Source organism: Miniopterus natalensis, chromosome 5 (genome assembly GCF_054644295.1).
Source record: "Miniopterus natalensis isolate mMinNat1 chromosome 5, mMinNat1.hap1, whole genome shotgun sequence".
In the NCBI taxonomy this organism is placed as follows: Eukaryota; Metazoa; Chordata; class Mammalia; order Chiroptera; family Miniopteridae; genus Miniopterus; species Miniopterus natalensis.
In genome coordinates, this window is record NC_142085.1 from 62,236,038 (window position 1) to 62,260,582 (window position 24,545).

Sequence of the window (24,545 nt, forward strand, 5' to 3'; positions counted from 1 at the left end):
GTCGGGACGGGGCTCTGCCACTCGGAGCTCGCTTCAAGAAGACGTACAAATTCTCTTTCGGGGGAAGGAGGAAGCCAATTTAATGAAGAATTAATGTGTAGAGAAGCATATTGTTTAGAGAAATATATCTTGAATTTACCAGAATATTTATTACTTTGGCAAACATTACCCTTTATTTGGGTTTTTTCACTTTAAAATACAAGTTTAAATCAGTAAGAAAATATCTAAAGTTCTCCATAATATAGTGTCGTGTCCACTTCAAACTGAAGTATTTCTATGAGTTTCCAATGTATTCTTAGGAAATTAAGCTCCTCTAACACAAAAATAAGATGTCCAAAATCCCTCTGCCTGTCTGGAATTCATTTATTTCCCCTAGAAAAGCAGCGGCAGTGGGCCTCCTGCTCCCTTGCTTTGTTCTTAAAGTCTCCGAGTAAGCCCCCGTTCTGCTTGTCCCCCAGTGTCTCAAAATGGTCCCAGTGATTTCGCTCACAATGTATAATCTATCCCAGAAAACAATCGGATATATTTTTTTTCTAGTATCATATGATTTTTTTCATTGTACCTGCTTCTAAACAGAATTTTCTGATGCCTCTGGAAGCGCTATCTAAAAGTTCTCACCTTGCTTTGTGGGGTGTGAAATCTCCTTTTACCTCAGGCCACTTGTCTTCCAAGAGAAGGGCACTGACAGACGGATTTTGGGAAGGAGGGAGGGAGGGAGAGGGGGAGGGGGAGGGGGAGAGGGAGAGGGAGAGAACAGAGCTCATGATACCTGAAGATTTCTTCTAAAAACACATTTCCACTCGGACTGTCTTAAAGGAGTAAGAAAAGGATCTAGGGCAGCGTCAGACTTATCCCCCGAGGGAAAACCATAATGAAGTTGCATTCAATTAGAATTGATGAGAAAAACCGCCGGTGGGGCTATGGACCCAGTGGACACACTGTAGGTTAGACTTTAACTAGGACTTAATTTAATAGCTGACTCCATAAACCCTCCTCTAGCAGAGGCGGGGGGCTGGGGTGGTTATAATGATGCTTCAGGTCTCTGGATACCATTGTCAATTCAGAACCTGCCTCCAATTGTCTGAAATGGCTGGGAATTCCCTCCTTCTCCAGGGCACAGTCGCTGGAGTAAGTGGCCACAGTTCCCTGTGGGGGTGTCATTACAGTATATACGGTGATGATGTCATAGCAGTCTTCTCCTAGGACCTGTCCACGTCTTCAGTCAATGGGTTACAGATCTGAGAGCTGGCTTAGATCTAGGCTCTGTGCAAGGGTCATAATTTTTATTGGAGTGACCACATCAGCTCCTACTCCTCCATTTTTGCCTTTTTCTGATTGTAGATGCTAAGCTACCCATCTGCTTTGCCCCAGGGCCAACATGCTTTATTAACCATCTGCATAACTCCCTACAGTCAATCCCATTGGCTGCCTGCCCATCACTACACTGATGGGGGTCCCTTCGCTTCTAGTGGTTAAATGCAGCCATCTGGTCTGTATTATTTCGGGGCTGCCTCATACCTGTGGATGTTAGCAAGCCCAGATCTGGGCTGGCCTCTCTTACCATCAGCTCTGGCTTGCAGAGCAGACCATCACTGAGCAGTAGGAAGGATGGAAGTTACCACTCATTGAGATGAGAAGACTGCAGGAGAAGGCTTCATTTTGAGAGGTGGGGTGACAATCAAAGGGATGTTAGTTCTGAGATGATTGTTCGAAATCTAAGGGGAGAGCTGAGTATGCAGTTGTAGATGGATGGATTAAGGAGAGGTGTTCAGGCTGAAAAGTTGTCAATATGTAGATGAGGCTAAGATTAGCCATGAGACTGGTTCAGTTCAACTGGGGTGTACATCAATAAAGAGGAAGTCCAAGGACTGAGGCGAGAGTCACTCCCATATTTAGACATTAGGGAGCTGAAGAGGGATCTGCAGAGAAAACTAAGAAGGAGGAGCTAAAGAGTAGTAGAAAAATCAACAGAGTGGAATCCTAGAAGCCAAGTGAACAATGTGTTTGAAGGATGGAGTTATGAACTGTGTCAGATATCATTCACAAGGTAACCACATGTCCCAGTTGACTGGGATAGTCCCAGTTTATGTCACACAGTTCATAATTCCTTTTCAGCCTGTAACAGCCTGCGTGATCTGACCTCCAGCACCACTCCCGTCACTTCACTCCTGGCCTTGGTGCTCTTTCTTATGCAGATCAAGCACGTTTCCACCTCAGGGAGGGCTCTTGGACTTGACTTTTCCTCTACTACATGTTCTTATGACCCATTCTTTTATTTATTTGAGGTTTTTGCTAAGTATTTCTTTATCAGAGTAGATTCCCTGGCTACCCAACATAAAACAGCAGCTACCCTCACTCACCATCTGTCTATACCTTGTCCCTGGATTTATATTTCTGTTAGCATTCAGCATCCTCTGTCATGTGACATATATAATATTTGTCATATATATTTTTGCCTGTTTATTTATTATGTCTTCTCCATCAACCCGAATGCTGGGAAGTAACCTCCATCAAGGCAGACACTTTGTTTACTGCTCTGTTCCTAGTGCCTATAACAATGTTTCTTGCATAGTAAACACTCGATAAATATTTATTGGATGAGTAAAAGAATGAATGAGTGGGTAGATTTACAAGGGAGCAGTAAACCATTCTAAGGGATTTTTTACAGTCATTAGAAACATTAACAAAGAATTTTAAATGATAAGGGGGAAAGCACATGCTATCATGTTAAGTAAAAATGCTAGATACAACTACTCCTGCCATAAAAATAAGCTCACATTTGGCATGAAAACAAACAAACAGCTGGAAGAAAATATCCTAAAATATTTACAATAGAGTTTGGGTGCTATATTTTGACACCTTGATTCTTCTGGTTGTAAAGAAGCCCGTAAGGATTGGGATAGGTCATCTGATTAGGATATCACATGGCCCTAACCGACTGCAAAATGCAAAGTTGAACTGGCTTCCTTTTAGCAAGAAGAGAAGGTCAAAGAGAAGTCAAGGACACCTTAAAATTTATCCCATATCCATGAAAGCCATTATGAGCATAAAAGGTGGGTTTGAGACAGAGAGAAGGCTGATAATGATAAAATAACTTTTTGCCCCTTTAGCATACATTCACCACCATTTCAGGGGCTTCCAGAATTTCAGGCCCCACCGAAGTCTGATCTGAAGCTCAAAGCAGTCCCCTAACTTCTATAATTTGTCTATCTGGGTCCTGGGAGATAACTCAGCATCAGAATAATCTTCTTGAGTCCCTATTGGCATTACACCAATTTTCTGGCATCCCTTATGAGCTACAAGTGAGGACATGTTGTGAAATGTGTTGGAAAATGGTGATGAGAAAATCAGCCAATTAATCCATTAAACATGAATATCTACTTTGGCTTAGAGAAGATACAGAGGGTTAAAAGTCACCACACTATCTTCAGAAAGCTTGCACTTTGCTTAAGTAGGTAGGCTATATAGAAATAGGACAGGATTACATGCGGTTACTGCTGAATGAGATGTGATGACAAGACAGGCAGCGGTAATTCTGAGAAGGAAAGAGGAGGGAGTTAGGGACAAGCCCTTCCGAAAAACTGGGGTATGTGCTGATCTTACAGGATGAGTGGGGTTTAGATAAGCAGAAAAGAACAGGTGAGGAGATTCCAACAGGCCAGGGAAAACCAGCGTGGGTGAGCAGCACAGCGTGGATCTGGGGCCATGGACAGGCTCTTTACTCAAGATGTTTCCAGTAAAGCGTCTTCATCAGAATTATATCAACATTAGTTTCACCTAGGTAAATCTCTGTTCAGTTGGCCATGTTAAATCATGAACAATGTTTTTCATTTTCAACTTGAATACTTTCGTTATGGATTATTATTTATCCTTGAACAATTTAAAATAAAGATTTGATTTAGCAATAGGCTTTTGCATTGTTTTGTTTTCATTTACCCAAGCCATTATTTCCCCTAAGTCTAATATTCCCAGATAAGATCTTTCAGATAAAAGATTCATCAATAAGATTTTATATTTCTGTTAAATTTTAGTGAGAAACACATTTCAACAAGTGCTACTGGAGCACTGCCAAATTTTTCTTCTTACTTACAAAATCTAACTTTTACAGAATTAAATAGTTTTTAATAATACCAGCCATTTGTATTTTATCAATTACTATTACGCATAATAAATTTTACCTGAAATTTTAGCCATTGTCTATTTTTATTTTGCATTAGATATTTCTACCAATATTATTCAATATGAATTATAAAAAAGACTACTAATTTGTACTTATATTTTAGTTGAAACATGATATTTTAGGGGCTGTTCCCCTCAGATATTCTATATATTTCTTTACTGTTCAAATTGTGATGCAAATGAAATGTTTTGTACTGAAAACCCAATTCTTCTATACATTTCTGATGCTTTTGTGTTTTTCAAAATAAAAGCCCGTGGCACTGGCAGAGCAAAAGCCCTGGTTGCAAGCAAGGGAAAGTGACTCTGGCTGACTTAACATTTATTAAAAGGATGTAGGGGATACTGACAGAATCGCAGACTGGGAGCTATGGAGCCAGGAGCAATGGCTGGAAACAGACAGCAGAGCCGGTCAGTCTGGTTACCCAAGCTGCCAGGGGAACCAGGCTCTAGACTTGCTCTGCCAACCCTCCTGGCCCTGGACCCTGCAGCTGTGCCAGATCCACTGCAGTTGCCACCGTCACCAGGAAAGACTCTCTGTGATCCCTGTTTCTTTGCATCCTTAGCTCTCACTTAGGAGCCTGTGGTGGGGGGCAGGTCACATACCTGCCCTCTTGCTGCAAGAGATCCTGGAGGAGCAAATGGAACCCCGCTTCCCCCCGGGGATGAAGGTGGAGGAGCACCCTAACTCGGGGAGCAGTGTCATTTGCTGGGCTACCGCAAAGAATGATAAATGCCCATTAGAGGTTCCGAAGATCAGAGCAAACATTCTGCCTTGTTCAGTGGAACAGCAGATGTGGCCACAAACCCTGGACCTTTACTTGGAGGCTGTTCACCACAGAACACATGGGCTTCCCTGTGTTCCTCCCCATCAGCCAACCATGTGTGAAGGCGAGTTTAAAAATGAACTAAATTATCCAAGGCAGAAAAGGGCCATGCATCTAAACATGCATCCAGAGCCATGACAACAGAGACTTCACTGCACACTGATTCGCAGGGGACATGGACACAGCTACCACTCCGTGGGACTGCCCATGTGCAGCCCACAGCCCTCAGAATGCTCAGAACAAAATCCATGGGTCTTCTCCCAAGGTAGATTTTAGCAAATGTTGTAATGAACATGTTCTTCTCTATATCTAGCAAACATCCTGTATACTGCAACTGTGTAAGACCCAGAAAGCCTTCATTAGTGTTGCTACTAGGGCAGTTAAGACTTCAGATTTAAATGGCAGCTGGAAAAAAAAAAAAAGATTGCCTTTAAATTAGAGTGTTTCACTGAAGAATGTTTTAAATAGTTCTCATTTAGGTATTTATTATTTCATGTAGTTGCTAAAAAAATCACAGAGCTTGAATTAGCATTGTGTTATCATTTATATTTAATTTTAAGGACAATTTGATACTAAATATAACCTTAAGTACTGTATATATAAAATAGATATGGCAAATAAAAACTGTCTTTATATTAGCTAATATCCATGACAGCACAGAAGTCACAGAGCAATTTTTATACAACCCAATGCTAAGCTTTAGGATTTAGACATCTTCATGGTCCTATTTTTATTATTTCAAAACCTCCAATATTAAAATATTTTAGGATAGTCATCAAAGACAGTATTTTATTATAGCAGTAACTTTTCAAATGATTTCTTATGTCATAGGTGCAGGTTCCTTTGGGATGTGCAGAGTTGTTTATTTATTTGGGATAATCTGTAGCTCATTTGGGCACCTGAGCATGCTTCTCAGTCCCCTCCTTCAAGTCTTTGAAAGTACCTACTTTGTCTCTAACCATCTGACCAAGATGTTTCTGTTATAGTGCATACTGAAGGGTGGGCAATGGTCTAAGTGACCCCAAGGGTAAGAGGGAGCAGTTTCCCTTCCAGGCTCATGAGTCTTCCTAAGCTTTCCAAGTGCTCAGTGGTACACCTTCGAATCTTGCTGAAGTGTAGACAGTTGGTAAATGGATTGTCAGAACTAAAACCAAGTGGCTCTCAGAACCAAGATTAGAATCCAGGAAACTTCCAGTGATAATTCAGAGTCAGAGACCACCACAGCATCTATCATTCTACTAGGATTTCCTTTCAGTAATTACTTAATCTCAATTCCGCATTTCCCAAACCGAGTTATTAATCAGACCCATCTCCATGTCCACTGTGAGTGAGACAGGCATAGTTCAGGCCTTCAGGCTTGCCAGGAGGGCAGTAAGCCACTTGTTTTTCTTGGCAGATGCCTTTGTCTGCATGTGGTTCCTTCTCTTCTTTCCTCAGACCACAAGATTCAGATTCCTTGGAGGCTAGAGGACCCTCAGAGTTATCTTCACCTTGGCTGCATTCTGTAGCAAGTACCATATAGTTTAACCCTTCTTGGTTCTTGGTTTCCATTAAAGCAATTGGTACACTGTCATCTAAGTTCAAACAAACCACGTTGCCATCTTCATCTGTGCAAAAAATATAAGTTATTCTAGCATCTGTTTGATTTCCTTTATTTGTAATATACAGGCAGAATGAGAATTATAAGAACACCAACCTTATAGTTTAGTTCAGCAAACATTTATGAAGGAAAATTTGGCAGAAAAGGGGGCAAGAAAGGAATTGTGGGAGAGGGGCTATTATTTTAGATGAGGTGTTACCAAGGTCCCCTCTCATGAGGCAAAATTCAAGCAGAGACCTGAATGAAGTGAGAGAATTCACCATGTGGCTGTTTTAGGGAGAATATTCAAGGGAGAGAGAACAGTAAGAACCAGGGTCCTGAGGCAGGAGAGCGCTGGGTGTGGACTGAGGAACAGCTAGGTAGCCAATGGCTGGCCCTCCTCAGACGTCCCCTGGGACAAGTAGCATATGAAACCATCAACAGTATTGGCAAATTTAAAACTAGCAGGCTTCTGACCTCAAAAGGCTAATAGGACATGAACACAGGCCTGACAAGTTCCGATGGCAGGATGGTGGTAGAAGGAAAATGACATGATACATACTATTAATAATAAAAATTATTGTTAATGCTCATAGAGTACTTCCCATATATCAGGTCCTATTCTAAGCTATATACATATAGTAACATATTCTTCTATTAGGTAAATACAAGTATGATCCCCATTTAACAGATGAGGAAATTGAGGCACAGAGGGGTTAAATAATTTGCCCAAAGTCACGTAGCACAGCTGGAACTGGAACCCGGACTATCTGGCTCAAGCCTGTGTCCTCTCATTCTCCCTCCCCAAGGGAAAGGTGAAGTTGCTGTGCTGTGTGAGGAGGATCCACGCGGGTGGGCAGTGTGCCCTACAGGAGCCTTGAGACGCAAGACTCAGACACACGTGCGTGATGTCAGCGTGGCAGCAGGAAAATGGACAGCCAGAGGGTAACTGAGCTTCTTAACAATTATGCTCCTATTATTTTGTCTTTCTCTGCTTACAGGCTGACCTTCTTACATAGGAAAGTATAAGAACTCTTGGTGAAACCTAGTAATAGAGCTTCTGGAACATTTCACAATATCCTAGGCAATCAAAAAGATAAACGCACAATACAAGATAAATACACACATGCATATTGTGGGAATTTTTTTATCAACACTTCCCAACCTCTGGGTACTAGTACCGGGATAAAAAAATTATAATCAGAAATATTACTGCTCTTTCATACAGTATATTTGAAAATTCAGAACTATTTCAGCAGCTAGATGATGGTCCTTCCCTTTCTCCTACTCATTCTTCCAACATGAGAGCATCCAAATGTGAGGGTGAGGCCTGCTGAGCTGCCAGCCTTCTGCACTTAGCCCTGATGTACATCCAGGTTGGATTTATTTGAAATGAATTTAAACTGAAATATGAGAAAATGTCAAAGGACTAAGGGAAGCATCATGGTATCTATTTTTTCCCATTGGGGTTTAATGTATCTACCTATTTATCAAGTATCATACCTGATGCAAAGCTTATTTTATTACAAGAGCATATGAACTACTGCTCCTACTCTATATTATTATGAGCTCATTTTTTTGGCAGACCCTCCCCACTGATGACGAACAGGATGGCTCAGCTGCAGGCTCACAAGCTCTTTGGCATCATCCTATGTTCCTCTTCATTGTTCAAACATCATCATAGCTTATTTCAAACCACATAGTCAAATAGTGTTTTGTAAAATAACTTTCCCATAGATATAACTTTATCAAATGCCAGGTGTGATTAGGGTGAAAGTGCTAAATATCTATGGAAGGATCTAAATTTTATGATTATTATCAACATGTACTAATTGCCATTGAGAAACTCATAAGATTAAATTGCTATATATGATCATATCAATAGAAACTATCAAAAAGGGAGCAAAAGAAAGAAGATATTTGACTTTAAGTAGTCCAGTGGCCCAGATTATTGAGGAAATTACTTTGTTCTTAAAGGGCTTAAAGAAATTAGGCTAGCCCAGCTGGTGTTGCTCAGTGGTTTAGTGTCAACCCATGAACCAAGAGGTCCTGGGTTCAATTCCCCGTCAGGGCACATACCCAGGTTGAGGACTCAATCCCCAGTAGGGGGCGTGGAGGAGGCAGCCAATCCATGTCTCTCTCTCATCGATGTTTCTGTCTCTCTATACATCTCCCTTCCTCTCTCTCTAAAAATAACAATAAAAACATTTTTTTAAAAAAAGAAAAGAAATTAAGCTAAAGAAAAGTTTAGAATTTCAACAAAAACTTAAATCTACAATATAAGTCTATCCATATTTTTATTCCATTAAATAACATATTGGGAAACTTTCTAATGAAACATTATTTTAAAAATTTTTTGCCAATTTTAACAACATTGAGTTATTTGTAAAAAAAAAAACACAAACCCTTTTATATAAGGCAAATAAATGCTTTATACAAATTCTGGAGCCATATGTCAAAGAAAAATCATTAGCTAACTATTATGTTGGTTCGTGATACTTAGAGCAATATTTAGTAACTTGACCCTGGCAAGCTTTCAGCAATCAGTACATCTTATTGCATAAAGAGACGTGCAGTGGGGCAGGTGGGGGGGGGGGTGTTCATTTATTTTTGCTTAAAAACTACTGAATAGAAAGCCTGCAGGTCAAACTTTAAAAGAGAGATCCTGAACAAAGACAGCATGTACTCAGCAACCCTCTCTTTAAGAGGGAAATATTAAAATAAAGACTTCCAAGTAAAACAGGGTATTAACAGACGAGACATATGCCGGCTGACTTGCTATGTTTAGAACAGCAGAGGAGCATTTAGATTTGTTTCCTGTAGAACTTTCTGGGACTGATGAGGTGATGTTTACACAAATGTTTGGATGAAGTCACTGGGATATTTTTACTAGATGCCCAGATATGTTACTTCTCTCTCTATCCCCTCTCCACCCTATTAGGTCAGTAGGACCATGGGATAGGCATGGTGTTATTGCTTCCTGTAATCCTAATACCCTTCCCCCCCCCCCAAAAAAGTCCTTCCATGGCTTTCTCATCTTCTTATGTGTCCAACAATAACAATGAAGACAGGCATCACACTGCTTTGCTAAATATGCCCACCAGTCTGCAAAGCAGCAAATGCTTATTAAACATATTCTCTTTAATTAGAAAGGTAAGTAAGTGTAGGCTTACCTAGAAGGGCCTGTTCAATGACTTCCATCCTTTACAAATATGCAAACCCTGCCTTTCATTCTATTGTCTCTGCTCTGCCACTTTTCTTCAGTCACCTCTCAGTGATAAAAATTTTAGTGATTTTTATATCTCTTACCCTTCCTTATCTTCAGGAATTGCATGCATTGTAAATAACAGAATAAGAATTTCCCTTTTCCTAGAATTATGTGTCTGTGGCACAGAATTGCTTGTTTCTGTCTAAATTATCAAAGTTTGGTTATATTCCCAGTTAAACTCTTCCTGCATCATTATTCTGCATATTTATATCTGTTTCTGCATGGTTTTGAACACTATTTAGGATTTTAATTCAGTCTGCCAAAAGTTGGCACCTAAATAAAGTTAATATAAAATTGATGTCTCTTTTCTAGTAGCCATAAGTAACGTTTTCTCACTCTAGCTGTGCAGCACACTGCTGATAACAAAGTGGGGAGAGCATGTGGGCAGCTCCCTTACTCCAGCCATGTCTCTGATGTCTGAGAGCACAGGCTCGAGAACAGAGGCAGAGTCCAAGCCCACCTCCCCAGTAGGACCATTCTAACCCTGTTCAGTCCACAATGGAGAGAAAACCAGGAAATTTTGAACAAAGACTCAAACTGACCTTCAAAGCCTTCATTTATGACTCCACCGGGGCTTGCTTCTTCTCTGCATTGAGAAATACTATTTACGGAAAAATTTCTGAATAACTGAAGCTGGTCTTGAATTTTACAGAAAGTAGGTCTTTGGTCAGGTTCTTGAGCCCAGCACTGGGTCATTAAATTCCACCTGGATATGTGGGTAAAGACATGAAAGTAGATAGTGATTGGATGTCATTAGGCAAGCATTACTGATAACATAGCCCAGGTAAAGTCATTTCAGAAGCAAAAGAATTTGAGCTATTGCCAGTTTTCCATAATTAATACAAATGAACCAGAACAATGCTTTTGGTTTCTTATTTAATAGTAGTCTGCAATATTACTACCTTTATTAGCTAACACCTTTCTTTTGAAAAGCTGACATTTTTTAACAGTTTTTAATCCAGAAAGAAAGATAGGTAGATGGGAAATGTTCACTTAACACATAAGAAAATGAAGAGCTATAAAATTTATTGAAGATTAAAAACCTTTACATTCATGCCTTAATCCTAAAACAAAATCTAAGATTACTCCAAGCTACATAGATATTTAGTGGCACAACCAGAGGCAGAAACCAGATTCAATTCTAATGGTTTTAATCTTCATTATTAAAACCAATCATGAATTGGTTAAAACCAATAATGAATTTGTGTATGGGGAATTAAGAGACTCAGTTTCCCCATACGCAAATAGCTGGTTGATTAAATATTATCTTTTCCTTGATTAGTTGTCTAAGAAATGTCTGTGCAGCACTCTTAACCAGTTTTTGTTCGTTTGTCCATCCATCCATCCACCCATTCATCCATCCATCCATCCACCCATCCATCCATCCATCCATTGAACATTTATTACACTAGCAGTAATCAAGAGCTAGGGATGTGGCAGTGTGACTCTGTGTCCTCAGAGGGATACACAGAGTAAATGTAAGAAGGTGATAAAGTTGATCTCACTACAGTTCACAGGAGCAGGAAAAATGTAGCTTTTGTTTGTAATTAATTAGGTCTTTCTCAGAGCCCCCATCTGGCAGAAGAAAATGAGCTTCATTTAATGAATGCAGTTTAAAACCTATTCAATATTTTCAATAATCTTGGTAGGTAATGCTCAGTCTTTCTGAAAAATAGTTCCACCTTCTTGTTTTTAGGCCACTTCTACTCCTTCTGCCCTCTTCTCCAAGTTGGTGCCAGGATATATGCTGAGTGAGGTCTTGTGTGACGTACAGGGGCACAGCGAAGCATCCTTTGGACCCCACCGTCCCTTGGACTTCACAGGTCTCGCAGTGGAATGATCCGGACTTCCATAGCAACGACTGGTCTGGTCCACCCTGCAGGCACCAGCTGCTGTCTGCAGTCTATGATCTCTTTACCTTATCTTTGGACCCTTCCCCAATAAATTGGTCTTCCCTTTATCTTTCTAGCTATAGCCTTCTCTGTTCTGAGGCTGCGCCACGTCCTCTGTCTGCTGATGAGGCCCAGGGCATCCATTCCTGTTTCCTCTGCATGCCCACAGGGTGCTCCTTGGCCTAATCTCTAGCTTTCAACAAAATGATCACACCATGTGGGAAACAAAGGAAGATTAAAAGTTCACACTAAGACACTCTCTGTGTGGACATGCCATTCTACCTCCTTCATGATGCTGGCTTTCCATGTAATTGTGAGGGGTTCCCTGCTCAATGGTCTCCTTGCCATCTTCTTACACTGGGAGCACTGGGCAGTTGCTCCATGCCCTTGATGTTGCTCACACCCAATCTGACTGAACCCTACAGAGGAGGTTGCAGGATCTAGATATCCAACATCTTCATCCTCCTGCCTCCATCTGTCAAGGTCTTTTCTTCCTACACTTCTCCAGGGCTGAGCAGGCATGGTGTTTCTACTCACTCCCTTTTTTCTATTGGATCATCCTTATGTAGACTTGTAGGCCATAGTCACCAAAACTGGCGTTTAATATACTAACAAGGATCTAAAGGATTCTAGATAACCCTCCCTCCTCCAGGCTTGGTTTCCAAGTCTACTGACTTACTAAAAAGGTCAAGTGCCTGCTCTCTTTTTTTTTCCTGGAGCTATGAGGCAAATTGGGGACAGGGAGTGAGAAACTGATAAAGAAACATAAATTGGGAAGTATTTAAAATATTAGGACTACTACATCAACAGATAAATATCAAATTACAAATTGCAAGTTCTAAAAAAGTGCTAAAGAAGACAATGTGAAATCTAATAAAGATGGAACATTTTTGGTAAGTTGCTCACAGAAGGCCCCTCTGCAGAGGTGACATTTAAGCCAAAGAACTTTGTGGGAAAATAAGATGCTAGTCATGGGAGTAGGGTGCGGATGGGAGTCAGGGAACACACTAGAAGAGCGAAAAGCATGTGTAAATTTCTAAATTTGGAAAGAGCTTGGCACATTGTAGAATCTGAAAGAAAGCCAGTGTGGCTGAAGAGCCGTCATTGAGGAGAGCACACGAGATGAGGTCAGAGGAGGAAGGGAGATCATGCCGCTCTCGTAGACAAGGCCAGGAGCTGGATTTATGACGCTACAATGGTAAGCTGTTGAAAGTTTTTAAACAGGCATGATTTTTATATTTTTAAAGGATTACACTAACTGCTACATGTGGAAAATGGGTTGTAGAGAGGCAAGTTGGAAGTAAGAAAGTTATTAAAGAAGACTAAGTGAAAGATAACTGTGGTTTGGACAAGAATATATTCAGTCATAGGTGACAATGATCTGGAAATCATTATGGGTATTGTATTTAAAATAGCTGGTATATATTTTAGGAATTATAATCTCCATTTCATTATAATGTGGTATGTAAATTCTACTTCCATCTCTCTCATTTCTTGACAAGCACCTCAGGTCAGAGTTAGCACTCAGTATGGAGTACTATGGAGAGACCTGAAATAGGTCTATTTTCTAGTACTGATCTGTTGTCTTTTCATATTTATGACAAGGAATTTATATTCTGGATATAGAGTGCCAAATTTTTCTCTATTTTTTAAAAAATTAGAATTGTGACTGAGAACCTAATCCTTTACATATTTCTTTATAACCTGTGGCATTTAGAAACAGGAATGATACAAAGATCCCAATGATTAGATTTGAAATAAAATATTGCTAAATATTTTAAGTAATAGTTAAAGTAGAATCTTGATGACTAGCCTAAGGGTTGTTTTAGGAGGTGAAAAGAGAAAGTAAAGTATAATTCTCCACAGGAAGCATATCCTTTCTCAAAAAATAAAGTTATGTTTCAAAGATATCGGCAAAAAATAGATAGAAACTCTCAAGAATTGGCATACTGCAATTGTGAAGTGTTTACTTATTTTACTTATGACCTGCCTCATTCTACAAAGGATTTTAAGACACTTAAAGGAGATTACTTAGGACAGAAAGAAAGAAAAAGCCAGAAGGAATAAGGGGGTGTGTGGGGGGGGAGAGGCTATCTTTACAGCTGCCACTTAGCCACACTGCACCTCACCCCCTCACACCACCCTCCAAAATTCAGCCTCTTGTTTAATCTATGTAATTTATTTAAGCAGATATTACTATTTTTTATCTACAGAAACTTAATTTACATGGAATCTAATCATGGTTCTTAATTATCTGATGGCAAAAACATATGATCTGTTAGTATACAAAACCTTTCCCTCCCTGCATCCCGGGACAAATGAACACTGAAATACCCTAGATTAAGCAAAGAGTAACTCTACAAAGCAACAGTCATTTAAAAGAAAAGAGTACAACGTGAGCTCTTAAATAGCAGTAAGCTGGCAGTGGAATAAAATGATGACGCTTTCAAGAATTTAATCCTGAAAATACATTTCTTGCCTCTTTCGGGTAAACTAATAACAACTATTCCTTTGGCATAGAGGTACTTCCTTACAAATAGGCACTAGTCACAATTCAATATCATGCACTAGATACTTGCATTAACTTATAGTTACAAATATTCAAGCATGTTAGTCTAAATAAATGTACAGGTACTTTACTGTTGTTAAAATCTACCTGGGCTGGTTGTTCCAGCTCTACACAGATACACACTCATCATATTTGAAATAACTCATTCTGCAAATTCCTTCATTCACTATGCCAACCCTTTACTCCTCTTTGCTTCAAATCTTTCTTTTCAAAATAGCGTGAGATTCATTAACCATGTTCATTTTTAGTGTCTATGAGTAAAGGCCTTGGATTCATGAAGCAATTACATTTCAACAGATAAAAACTCCACGGCCTCTTTCAGTATTAAGAAGGGTGAGTTTCCATAGGTATTTAAACAAAGCACATAAAATACTGGTTTTAAGAACTCCCTTCCTCACTATGCCAATCCCCAAGAGGCTCAATTAGCATCTAGGTGCACATATTTTTAAGGGGTAAAAATAAGATGGTGAATCTCATGTTCTCCCACTGTTGCTCCCTCCACTTGAGACTCTCTGGCAATTCCAGTTGCCACTGTGACACATCTGTCAGAGAACCCCAAAGGGCTCTCCCTGAAGCAGACTGCCCTGGGAACCCGCTTCCCCTTGAGAGGGCTGCGTTGGTTGTGAGAACTGAAGGCTGAGGGGAATACGGGCGACTGGGCTTCCCACCAAACACCCCAGGCCCTGGGGAGAAGGGGCAGTGCTCTGAGCTCCTGCATTCCATTGATAGCCGAGCGCAGCATAGCTACCTGTGGGCTCGCCTGACCCAGAGTGCATCCAGGTGCTGAGAATTTAAGCCGTGAATAGAAGGTGCAGCCTGGCTCAGCGCAGACTTTCCACCCTCTAAGCTGGGCCTGTGATCTCAGAGAACTGCTTCAAATAAAAATCAGTTCCCTCTGTACTCTAAGGAGAGTAGTTAATCTTTATCATGACAACTTAAGGCCATGGCCAGATTGAATGGCATTGCTCAGAGCTCCATTTCCCAGCACAGCTTGTTTTCCTGCTTGGCAATGAGTTAACCCTTCCTGGGGCTCTGAGAGTCATGCAGCACTTGGAGGGAAGGTTGGAAGGGGACACTGTTTACTGTTTAATTACTGATGTTCAAATGAACTTCAAAACCACCAATGGAAAATTTGGTTTCATGGAAGCTGTATTTTTACAAAATTAGAGCAATAATGTAGCCAACTGAGTAATCAAGATAAAAGTATGTAGAATATTATCTTTTCCTGGCACTTTCCTAGCACACACTGTCCTCTTCCTTCCAGGAGCATTTTTGGAGAACTTTAGATCAGAGCAAAGTTCAACAAACCTACATTTCTTTTGCTCCACAATAGATAATTAATTATCCACCTCTCTCCTCCCCAAACAATATAAATGAGTGCATCAATCGGAATGTATAATTCAGTGATTGATTCCTGAAGTGCCTATGCCAGGTAAAATTCTAACAGCACAATGAAAAATTCATGGGATTGAAATTCTGGGGAAATTTTCTGAATGTTTGATATATATGTAAAACATGCAAAAAGAATGATTAGTTTGCTATTTAATAAAAATATATGTCATACTTAGGTATGCTGGGGTTTTTCCTCAAACCCTAGATCAAAGGTTTTCAAATTGTGTATAATTTCTTACCCCTAGCCTACAGAATTTCTCCCATCTCCCCCTACAATATCTGAGGTATATTCTAGGCACTGCCACCAAAGTTGTTCAGGTACGTGTGTACCTAATCTCCCTGTAAATATCCCGGAGGCTGTAAAAGCTAAGCCAGAAACAAGCAGAGATTCAAATCTTCTAGCTGGAAGATTTAAATAATACAAAAATATTCACCAGCAAGAGACATCCAACCAAGGCGCCCAGTTTTAATCATCTTTGGCTCCAGTCTGAATAATCCTCTAAATAACACAACAGAGTCCAGGCAGTACAATTGCGGTGCGTATCCGCATACTGTTAATTCCTCTTCCACTTGCCTGTACCACACAGTTTAGCACTTTATTACGTGTTGGCTTGTTATCCAGCTGCTCCACGTGTGTCTTTTCTTTTAAAACACATTCTGAGCTGCTGAAGAGCCACGCCCCTGTTTTGAACACCTCTGTATATCATACAATCCTTAGCATGGTGTTGTGCACATAACAGAGAAATCTATCCTTGTTGCTTGTATGTTCTTTCAGAAACTTCTTGGATGAAACACATCTTGGGAAAAGTCTCAAGAATATTTCTGCTGAGGTTGTTCACAAAAAGGTGGATTAGTACTCAGCAAAATAACTTGTCTTGTTTTTCTTCTATAATTAGATCAAAATCACCTACTCTTTGAGGATCTCAAATTTATTAGAATTCAATAGTGGCTGGGGTCAATTTGAGAGAGTCCTAACACTTAGTCATTACATGTTAAATTCATAAACAGGCAATAACCTCCATAATTTTTAATAGTACTATATCCCAAGATCAGCTATGCCAACAAATGAGATCTAACTTTTAAACAATATATTCCTACTTAATAGAATATTTTAATTTACAGATTAAGATATTAGCCCAATCATATCTTCCAAAATAAAATGTACACACACACACACACACACACACACACACACACACACACACCACAAAGAGTTTTTATTTATTTATTAGAATTCACTTAATCAGGAGTATAAATATATTCTACTATTCCAAATTTTGTTTTTGAAGTGAAATATTCATGAGTATATATAAGTAAAAAGAAACTATGGTGTATCTAGTGAATTGTTATAATCAATTTATATTAAACTGGTCTTTATATACAAATATATGAAGACCAGTTTTTATTTTAAAATTGCATACCAATGAGGCATAAGATTGCATGTGCACATGTTTCTGTTTTTTGGGTACTTATGTTAACATAATTATAACTTACAGATCATCGGGACAATTTCTTGGTGGCTCCAGTCTCCCTCCTGTTTGCACGTAGTTTAAAACATCAAGGTTAGAATGAGCTGGATAAGGCTGATGGCCAAGAGTTAAAATCTCCCAAATCAGAATTCCAAAAGACCTAAGGATATAAGAGAGTTTGCTTTAATTATGCTTATTGCAAACAAACTACAACAGTAGTTTCTCCAACATAATATTCTTGGGGCTACGGGTTCTCCTTTGTGATTGGAATGATTGGTTCCATAAAGGCAAATGGGAGACTTAGAAGCAAGTTGATCACAAGCAAAAGTAGAACAAGCAACTGCCTACCAGCAACACTTCAGAGGTGATAGGAAGGCTCAGTGGGGAGACAGACAGACAGACACACACACTTTGCTCCTCCTTCCTGGCTGAACCTGAGTGCAGACCTCCATTACGCAGGCATACTTAGGGGTGAGCAGGAAAGCATTTCAGCTTTTTTTCTTCTGAGTTTGAGGGCTAGTAAATGAGGAGAGAGAGGCATGAAGAAAACTGGTAGCACCGAGGCCAATTTTATCTCATCCCCAGTTGTGCCTAGCACCAGTTATTGAATAAATTTTTACATTCTGAGTAGTTTTCATCAAAAGCAAAAATAAGGGGTCCTATTCAAATAATAAAGAGACTTCCAAACCTCCCCAATGCCCTAATGTTTTTGAGTTCAGTGATTTAAAGTCTACTTATAAATTAATGACCAAACATCCCCAAATAGTAGGCATTTAGACACATACTTAGACATGACTTCATAGGTACCAATTCCTATCAGTCAAAGCCTCTAGATTTGAGGGGAGTAATAAAATACCTGAAGTAAATGTAGCTATTTCACGTGCACAAAACTGATTGCAGGGAGGCATGTAAACTGCTGAGACCCAGGAATAGTCCACCTTAGGCACCAGCTTTCACTTTAGCTTAAGGCAAATTATAATCTCTCTGGTCTTCTGTTTTCTCATATTAAAAACAAATACACAGTGGAATACTATGCAATTATAAAAAGGAGGCTCTCTTACCCTTTGTCACAGCATGGATAGACCTGGAGATGATTATGCTAAGCGAAATAAGCCAATCAGAGAAAGACAAATATCACATGATCAACTCACCCATATGTGGAATCTAATGAACAAAATAAACTCAGAACAAAAATAGGTCCAGAGGCATGGAACAGACTGACAGATCTCAGAGGGGAGGGGGTGGGGGGATAGGAAGAGATTAACCAAAGAACTTATGTACATATATGCACAGCCCAGGGACGCAGGCGATAGTGTGGGGAAGGCCTGAGCTGCAGGGTGGAGGGGGACAAGGAGGCAGAAAATGGGGGACACCTGTAATACTTTCAACAATAAAAAATCACAAGATTAGAAGACCTTTTAAGATCCCTTTTGGCTCTGACCTTGGATGGTTTTGCCCACGTTTCTCTGGGTCCTATTAAGCTCACCATACATCAGACTGTGTTGTGAAGATTCCATCCATCAAACTTTCTGGAGCCATCCACCGAACAGGGAGCAGTCCTTCTCCTCTCTTTCTGTAGTAATCATTTTTATAGATGTCCCTCGCCAGTCCAAAGTCCCCAATCTTCACTATCCGTGATGGACTGCTATAGTCTTTCACAGACACGAGGCAATTCCGAGCTGCCAGATCCCTATGGCAAAAGCCATATTTAATAATAATAATAATAATAATAAAGTTCCAGAGATCAGACAAGTAATGCTAGTAGGTCTATAGAGGAGACAGTTTTAAAAGAAGTTATTGCTATTTTGAAGGAATGAAAATGTTTAATTATTTTCTGTTTTGCCCAAACTACAGATGGCTATGGTGTCAATATCCATAAGAAACTTGTATCCAGGGCATCACTGTACCTGTGAATAAAGTGCAGCTGCTCCAAGTAGACACAGCCTTTTGAAATATCTACACACAGGTCTACAAGGTCAACCAAGGTGAGTAAAGGACCATGAAACTGTAAGAAATGAAAGAAAGATTACAGGCACTTTTCCAGTTTGCACAAAACACACATATACATATACATGTATAAGTGGCTACATGCACACATATACATGATATTATAAAGAAAGTTTTAGTTATGGTTACAGGAATTCAAGCAAAGAGGAAAAGAGCTACATCTATATGCTTTCTACCCAAATATGTAAATAAGACTACACTGAGTAAGCAGAGGCAATGTGGGACCTTCGTTAGGAACACGGTATTAGTTCTGACAGGCCCCGATTTGAAACCTAGTTCTGCTACTTTCTTGTTGTGTGAACGGGCTCACTTTGCTTTGTTCACTCAGCAACTTTCTCACAGGTAAAATGGAAATAGTAATTCTGACTTGATAGGATTTCAGGTAAGATATGTAATCTGGCTGGTATATAAAAGGCACTTAATAAACAGTAGCTGCTCTCATAAGTAGCAGTAATGACAGTTTAATCAGCGCTCACCAGTTTCATTATTGACCCAGTGTCATGCTATCATGTCAGTTGTGACAATGAGCTTGTTCCTCATAGGAGCCCCGTATAATACAGACTTTATTTCAAGGGCACATCTAGGAGAGCCAGCACAAATAAATTGAGTCTGTACTGGCTACAATGATTTACACACACACGCGCGCGCACACACACACACACACACACACACACAAAAGCCAACTGAAGTTTTTATTAGTACCATATGGAAAAAGCTCTCCGTCCCTTGTCATTTCCCTGCAGTTACCCTGGTTCAGGCCTTTATCACCCCGACTCATCCCCAACTTCCCAGGTCTCCAGCCTCCTGTTTTAATTAGCTCATTCCGTTGCGACCCACTGCCTGCAGGATTTCTTAGATTCCTGAGCCAGCCTCCATGGCAGCCCCAGGCTGCCCCAGTACCTCCTCTCAGCCTGTGCTTGGGCCACACGGGGACGCTGCCCTGCTTTTCTCAGCCTCTCTTCTAGATCCCTGCTATCACTGTTTCCTGGAAGGCCTTCCTTAGGCCTGATTTCCATCTGCACCCTACACTAGGCACTATAACGGTTCCCAAGCTTCAAATCTACCGGTTCCTCATGGACAGGGGCTCTTAAGTGCTGCTCCCTCTGCATCCCCAGCAAGCTCATGTCTTGTCCCCCAAATAGGAAGAATCTTGACACTTATGCTGGGACGCAGCATTGCCATGGTGCTGTTCAACCACACCTAGGTCTGATAACTAGGCTAGAACTGACTCCCAAGAGTCAGCCCCCTGCAGTCCTGTTCATGCCCACCAGATGCCAAGCTCACGGCCTATGCGTGGGTATTCCAGCTGCTTACCAGTTCCTCTGTGAAGCGGCTCTGCTCTGCTCTTGGTAAAACCTACCCTCCTTGTGAAGATGTCTACACAGAGAACCCTGTTCCTGAACTTTAGTCTGGTGGCTAGTGCCTTGTTCTCTGCTGACAGATTTTCCAGAATGCAGCGTGCCTGCCTAGATTTCTAAATATCACTTGCTCCTGACAGCCTATGTGACAACCAGTGGGGACACCTCATTAGCCCTTGTTGGGCTTTCTTGACTCCAGATGTTGCCCTGGGCCACCATCTATCATCCCTTGCTAAACCCTCTGGACATACTGAACCTCCATCCAGGTCTATCCCTGGTCAAAGCCTTTCACAGCTCATGTGGGTGTAGCTTCAGAGAGTTTTCTGTCTCCCACCTTGGTTGGTTCTCCACAAAGTCTCTCCAGGACTCCTCAGATGAAAATCACCTCTCTCTCTGTGCTTCAGCAGTAGATTCTCTACTCCACTCTAATGAGCCCTCCCACTTCCACCTTAAATGGGTTATTTATATGTGACTTATCTACCACATGGCAAGTTCATTGAAAGCAAGAACCATAAGATTTGATGAATTAAATTGTTCCTGGGTATGTATTTGTATTATTTTGATAGCTTGGTTTTGTTCGTTTGTTTTTACTCTTTTCTATCTTAATGCAGTGTTGGAATATCAAAGCTAAAAAGTAGCCTGAGTAAGTTTTTAATTTAATATTTCATTTTATAGCTGCAGAAACTGATACCCTGAAAATGAAGGACTAGACCAGTGGTCTCGGCACAGGGATGGGGAAAGGGTGTCTCTGGAATGTGCCTCTGAGCGCTCGGTGGACAGATGGCTGGCCCAGATGAACTCAGCGTGATGGGGGCTTGGAGCCTGTGGTGTTCCGCTGAGGGCTCTGGCCTTGATTCTGGCACTGAGCACCTAACAGCACCCTGTCCTATATGGCTGGGCCAAGGGAGACAAGCATGGAAGCTCCAGGGCAGCTGGCAGGAAAAGCAGTGGGAGAGCTGAATACACTTGGGAACTAATCATTAGAGCCGTTAGGACCCTGGGTGCATAGGAACAGTTTGGAAAATGTGGACCTATCTTTTCTTTTAGTCTACCTTCAGCCTCTTTTCTTCCTCCAAAAAAAAACCTTTAAAAACACTACAGATAAACTTTCTTGGTAAAGATGGGAGATTGATACATTTTTAGTTCCACTCTCTCCCCAAACCTTACTTTAGTCAAGGGGAAGCTTTTATGATCTCACAAGGGCAAATAGATCAGGACAATAGACACAGAGCAACAAAACACGTTGGAACATGGAAAGCAGATGGAGGCCTGGGAATTTAGCAGAGCCCGGCGAGGTGAAAGCGGACCGCCTGCAGAGGGAGAAGGCGAGAAGGAAGCTGTTTGTCACTGTAGGACCCCACAAAGGCTCTGGAATTGGAGGTAGCAAGTATCTCTGAATGCCCAGGTGAGGGGCAGGGCTCGGAGCAAGAGGAAAGTTTAGAAGTTTATTTTAAGAGATAACTAGACCTAGATCTCCCCACTGCAGCTGGAGGCTTTCCTCTGAGGAAAACTGCACACACACACACACACACACACACACACACACACGGAACTGAACCACAACACCACTAAATTCAAAGGCAGCAAACATACTAAGGCACTGGGTTGAAAAGGGAGGGAAATTAAAGATGCATCCACACACTGCGCCTGGAGGCCTCCAGCCCCTCCTCCCCCTGGCCCCCTGGACTGAGGCTCAGGCTTTATTGCCCAGACAGGAGACCTGCAGGGTCCTCTCAGGTGAAGCTGGGCACATGCCTGGAGACAGCCAATGCTGTCATTATCAGGGGACCCCTGACAGAACAGTGGGGTCTCACCTGACAACCAGAAGGAAGCTGCCACTGACACACAGGTTCCAATCAGCCATCAAATATGAAGGCCTCACTGTTAAATATGAAGACCAGCCACAAATGGCCAAACGTTTGAGAAAATCTCACATTACAAACAGATCCCAGAACAAAGAAGAAAGGAGGAAATCAGGACAATGCAGGGCAATGAACTACTTAAAAGTATAATTAGTATCTTGGGAAAAATAAGAGAAGATTTTGCCCGTATGACAAATACCCAGATAACTATTTTAAGGTGCTGTCAAAATATATAATGAAGTCTGTGTAAAACTCAAATTTTAAATTCTATGAAAAAATTTAGGGAATATACCAGAATTGAGAGCAGAAAGACAGAGTTGGAAAATAGAAGAGAGCAGCAAATAAAACAAAGTGATAAAACAAAGCTGTTCATTACTCACTGTCGGATTTCCAGAACAAGGAAATAGAGGGAACAAAGGGATTTTTTTATTATCAAAGAAATAATATGAAAAAAAATCCCAGAATTGAGGGGGACAATTTTCCAGGCTGAGTATTGTGCTGTGTGAAAAGTACCACAGATAAGAAATTCCTAAAATTTCCCGAGAAGGAGGCAAACACAGATCACTGATCACCAGTGCGGGAGCCACAGTGACAAAAGACTCCTTAAAGGCAATTGTAGAAGCTAGAAAACAAAGATGCGGTGGATTTATTTTTTATCAAAGGGGGTTTTCAACCTAGGATCAGCCAAATTGTTAATCCAGTGTGAGGAAAGAATAAAGGACATTTTTCTCAGAAAGAAAAATAAAAAGGAAAAGGTGAATTTAGCCTCACAGGCAATGCTTTCTCTTTCTAAAACAGAGCAAAGAAGTCATGAAACAGAGGAAACAAAGGTCCAACGTGGAAATCACCAGGGTACATGTGAAGGAACCCCCTGGGATAGCCGCTGTGTAGACAGCCCAGAGGACAGCCACCCGCACCGGCCCCAGGAGGGAAGTGGCCAGGAAAAGAGCTGCGACGTGCTGGATTCTCCGATGCATCTCACCACATGGAGAGAAGTGTTACGGTTCTGTGAGGAAGCTGAGGTATATAGGGAACTAAGCAAATGGGAAAAGATGTGTTTATTAAGCTAGCCTAAGGGAAAAAACACAAGCACCGTATTTGAGGTACTCGGCTGCAAATGGGCAACTGAGCAGCCATCGTAACATAAGCCTGCAATGCTGATTTACCTGAACATAGTGATACTCTGGGGGGAAATGAGGGGCAAAGTTTTCTGTGTGTGGAGCTAGTGGGGTTTGGGCTGGTCCCTGAGTAAGCCTATGAGGGTTAAACCCTCACCGTTCATAGCAGGCAGGCAGTAGATTTCCCCAAGGTTGCAAATCAATGTGCAGCATCAGCGGGGTACTTAGGAACCTGGAGGTAAGCACCTGGAGAAACGTGTAGCTGCCTGGGACGCGGGGATGGGAGCATGGGGTGAGATAGTGAAAAGCTCCTGTGTTTTCTAATATAAAACACAGTTTGTCATATATCTAAATTTGTTAGCCATAGGGTGTGTTCTTTGATAGAAATGAAAATCAACTTCTTTAAATCTATGGGCTTAAATGTCAGTTACTTGTTTGGTCTCATGTGTTCCTCGCCTAAGGTTTAAAGCAGGTGCGCCGGGTGCTGTCACCCCATGACCCTCATTCCACAGAATTTCCAGTGTCCCCGTTGTGCCAGGCGCCGCTCTGGGTCCTGGGGAGAGAACAGAGGATGGGCTGGGGCTGCATTTTGTGGGCAGAATTGTAGAGCCGACAGGACTTGTCAGTGTGGTCGCAGGAAAAGAGAAAGCAAAAAGCTGGATGAATGGCATGGAGGGGAATGTATGAAATCAAGAATTTGGTTTTGCCCAAAATAAATTTGAGATGCCTATTAAAAATCCAAACAGATATGTCAATTGGGTGGGGACTTATAAGTCCAGTACTCAGTAAAGACATAAAAACTGGAAACATCATTTTGAGAGCGACAGACATAGATTAAGGACAGAGAAAGATGTGCCTTTTCCAACTCCACACAATCTCTGTTCTCCAGAAAACATAATTCTGGCTGCGAGGGGCCTGTTTTCCTGTAAAATACTGAAAGTGGGCTCAAATAACCAGAAGATGCCAGAAATAAGTCCAGGGTGCTAATTGTCTTAATTCAACATAAAGGAAATATAAGAATTCTTTCC

General features: G+C 41.0%; 1 protein-coding gene across 1 annotated transcript in view; it reads right to left on the bottom strand.

Moving 5' to 3' along the window:
- Positions 1-5,528: 5,528 nt before the first annotated feature.
- ROS1 (ROS proto-oncogene 1, receptor tyrosine kinase) overlaps positions 5,529-24,545 on the bottom strand; it is an 80,390-nt gene continuing 61,373 nt past the window's right edge. The window contains exons 40-44 of the mRNA XM_016198704.2: positions 19,080-19,177; positions 18,659-18,862; positions 17,198-17,332; positions 10,393-10,556; positions 5,529-6,610 (exon numbers count right to left, since the gene is read on the bottom strand). Of these exons, the coding sequence (XP_016054190.2) occupies positions 6,300-6,610; positions 10,393-10,556; positions 17,198-17,332; positions 18,659-18,862; positions 19,080-19,177 (912 nt within the window). The 3' untranslated portion in view covers positions 5,529-6,299. The remainder of the gene's footprint in view (positions 6,611-10,392; positions 10,557-17,197; positions 17,333-18,658; positions 18,863-19,079; positions 19,178-24,545) is intronic.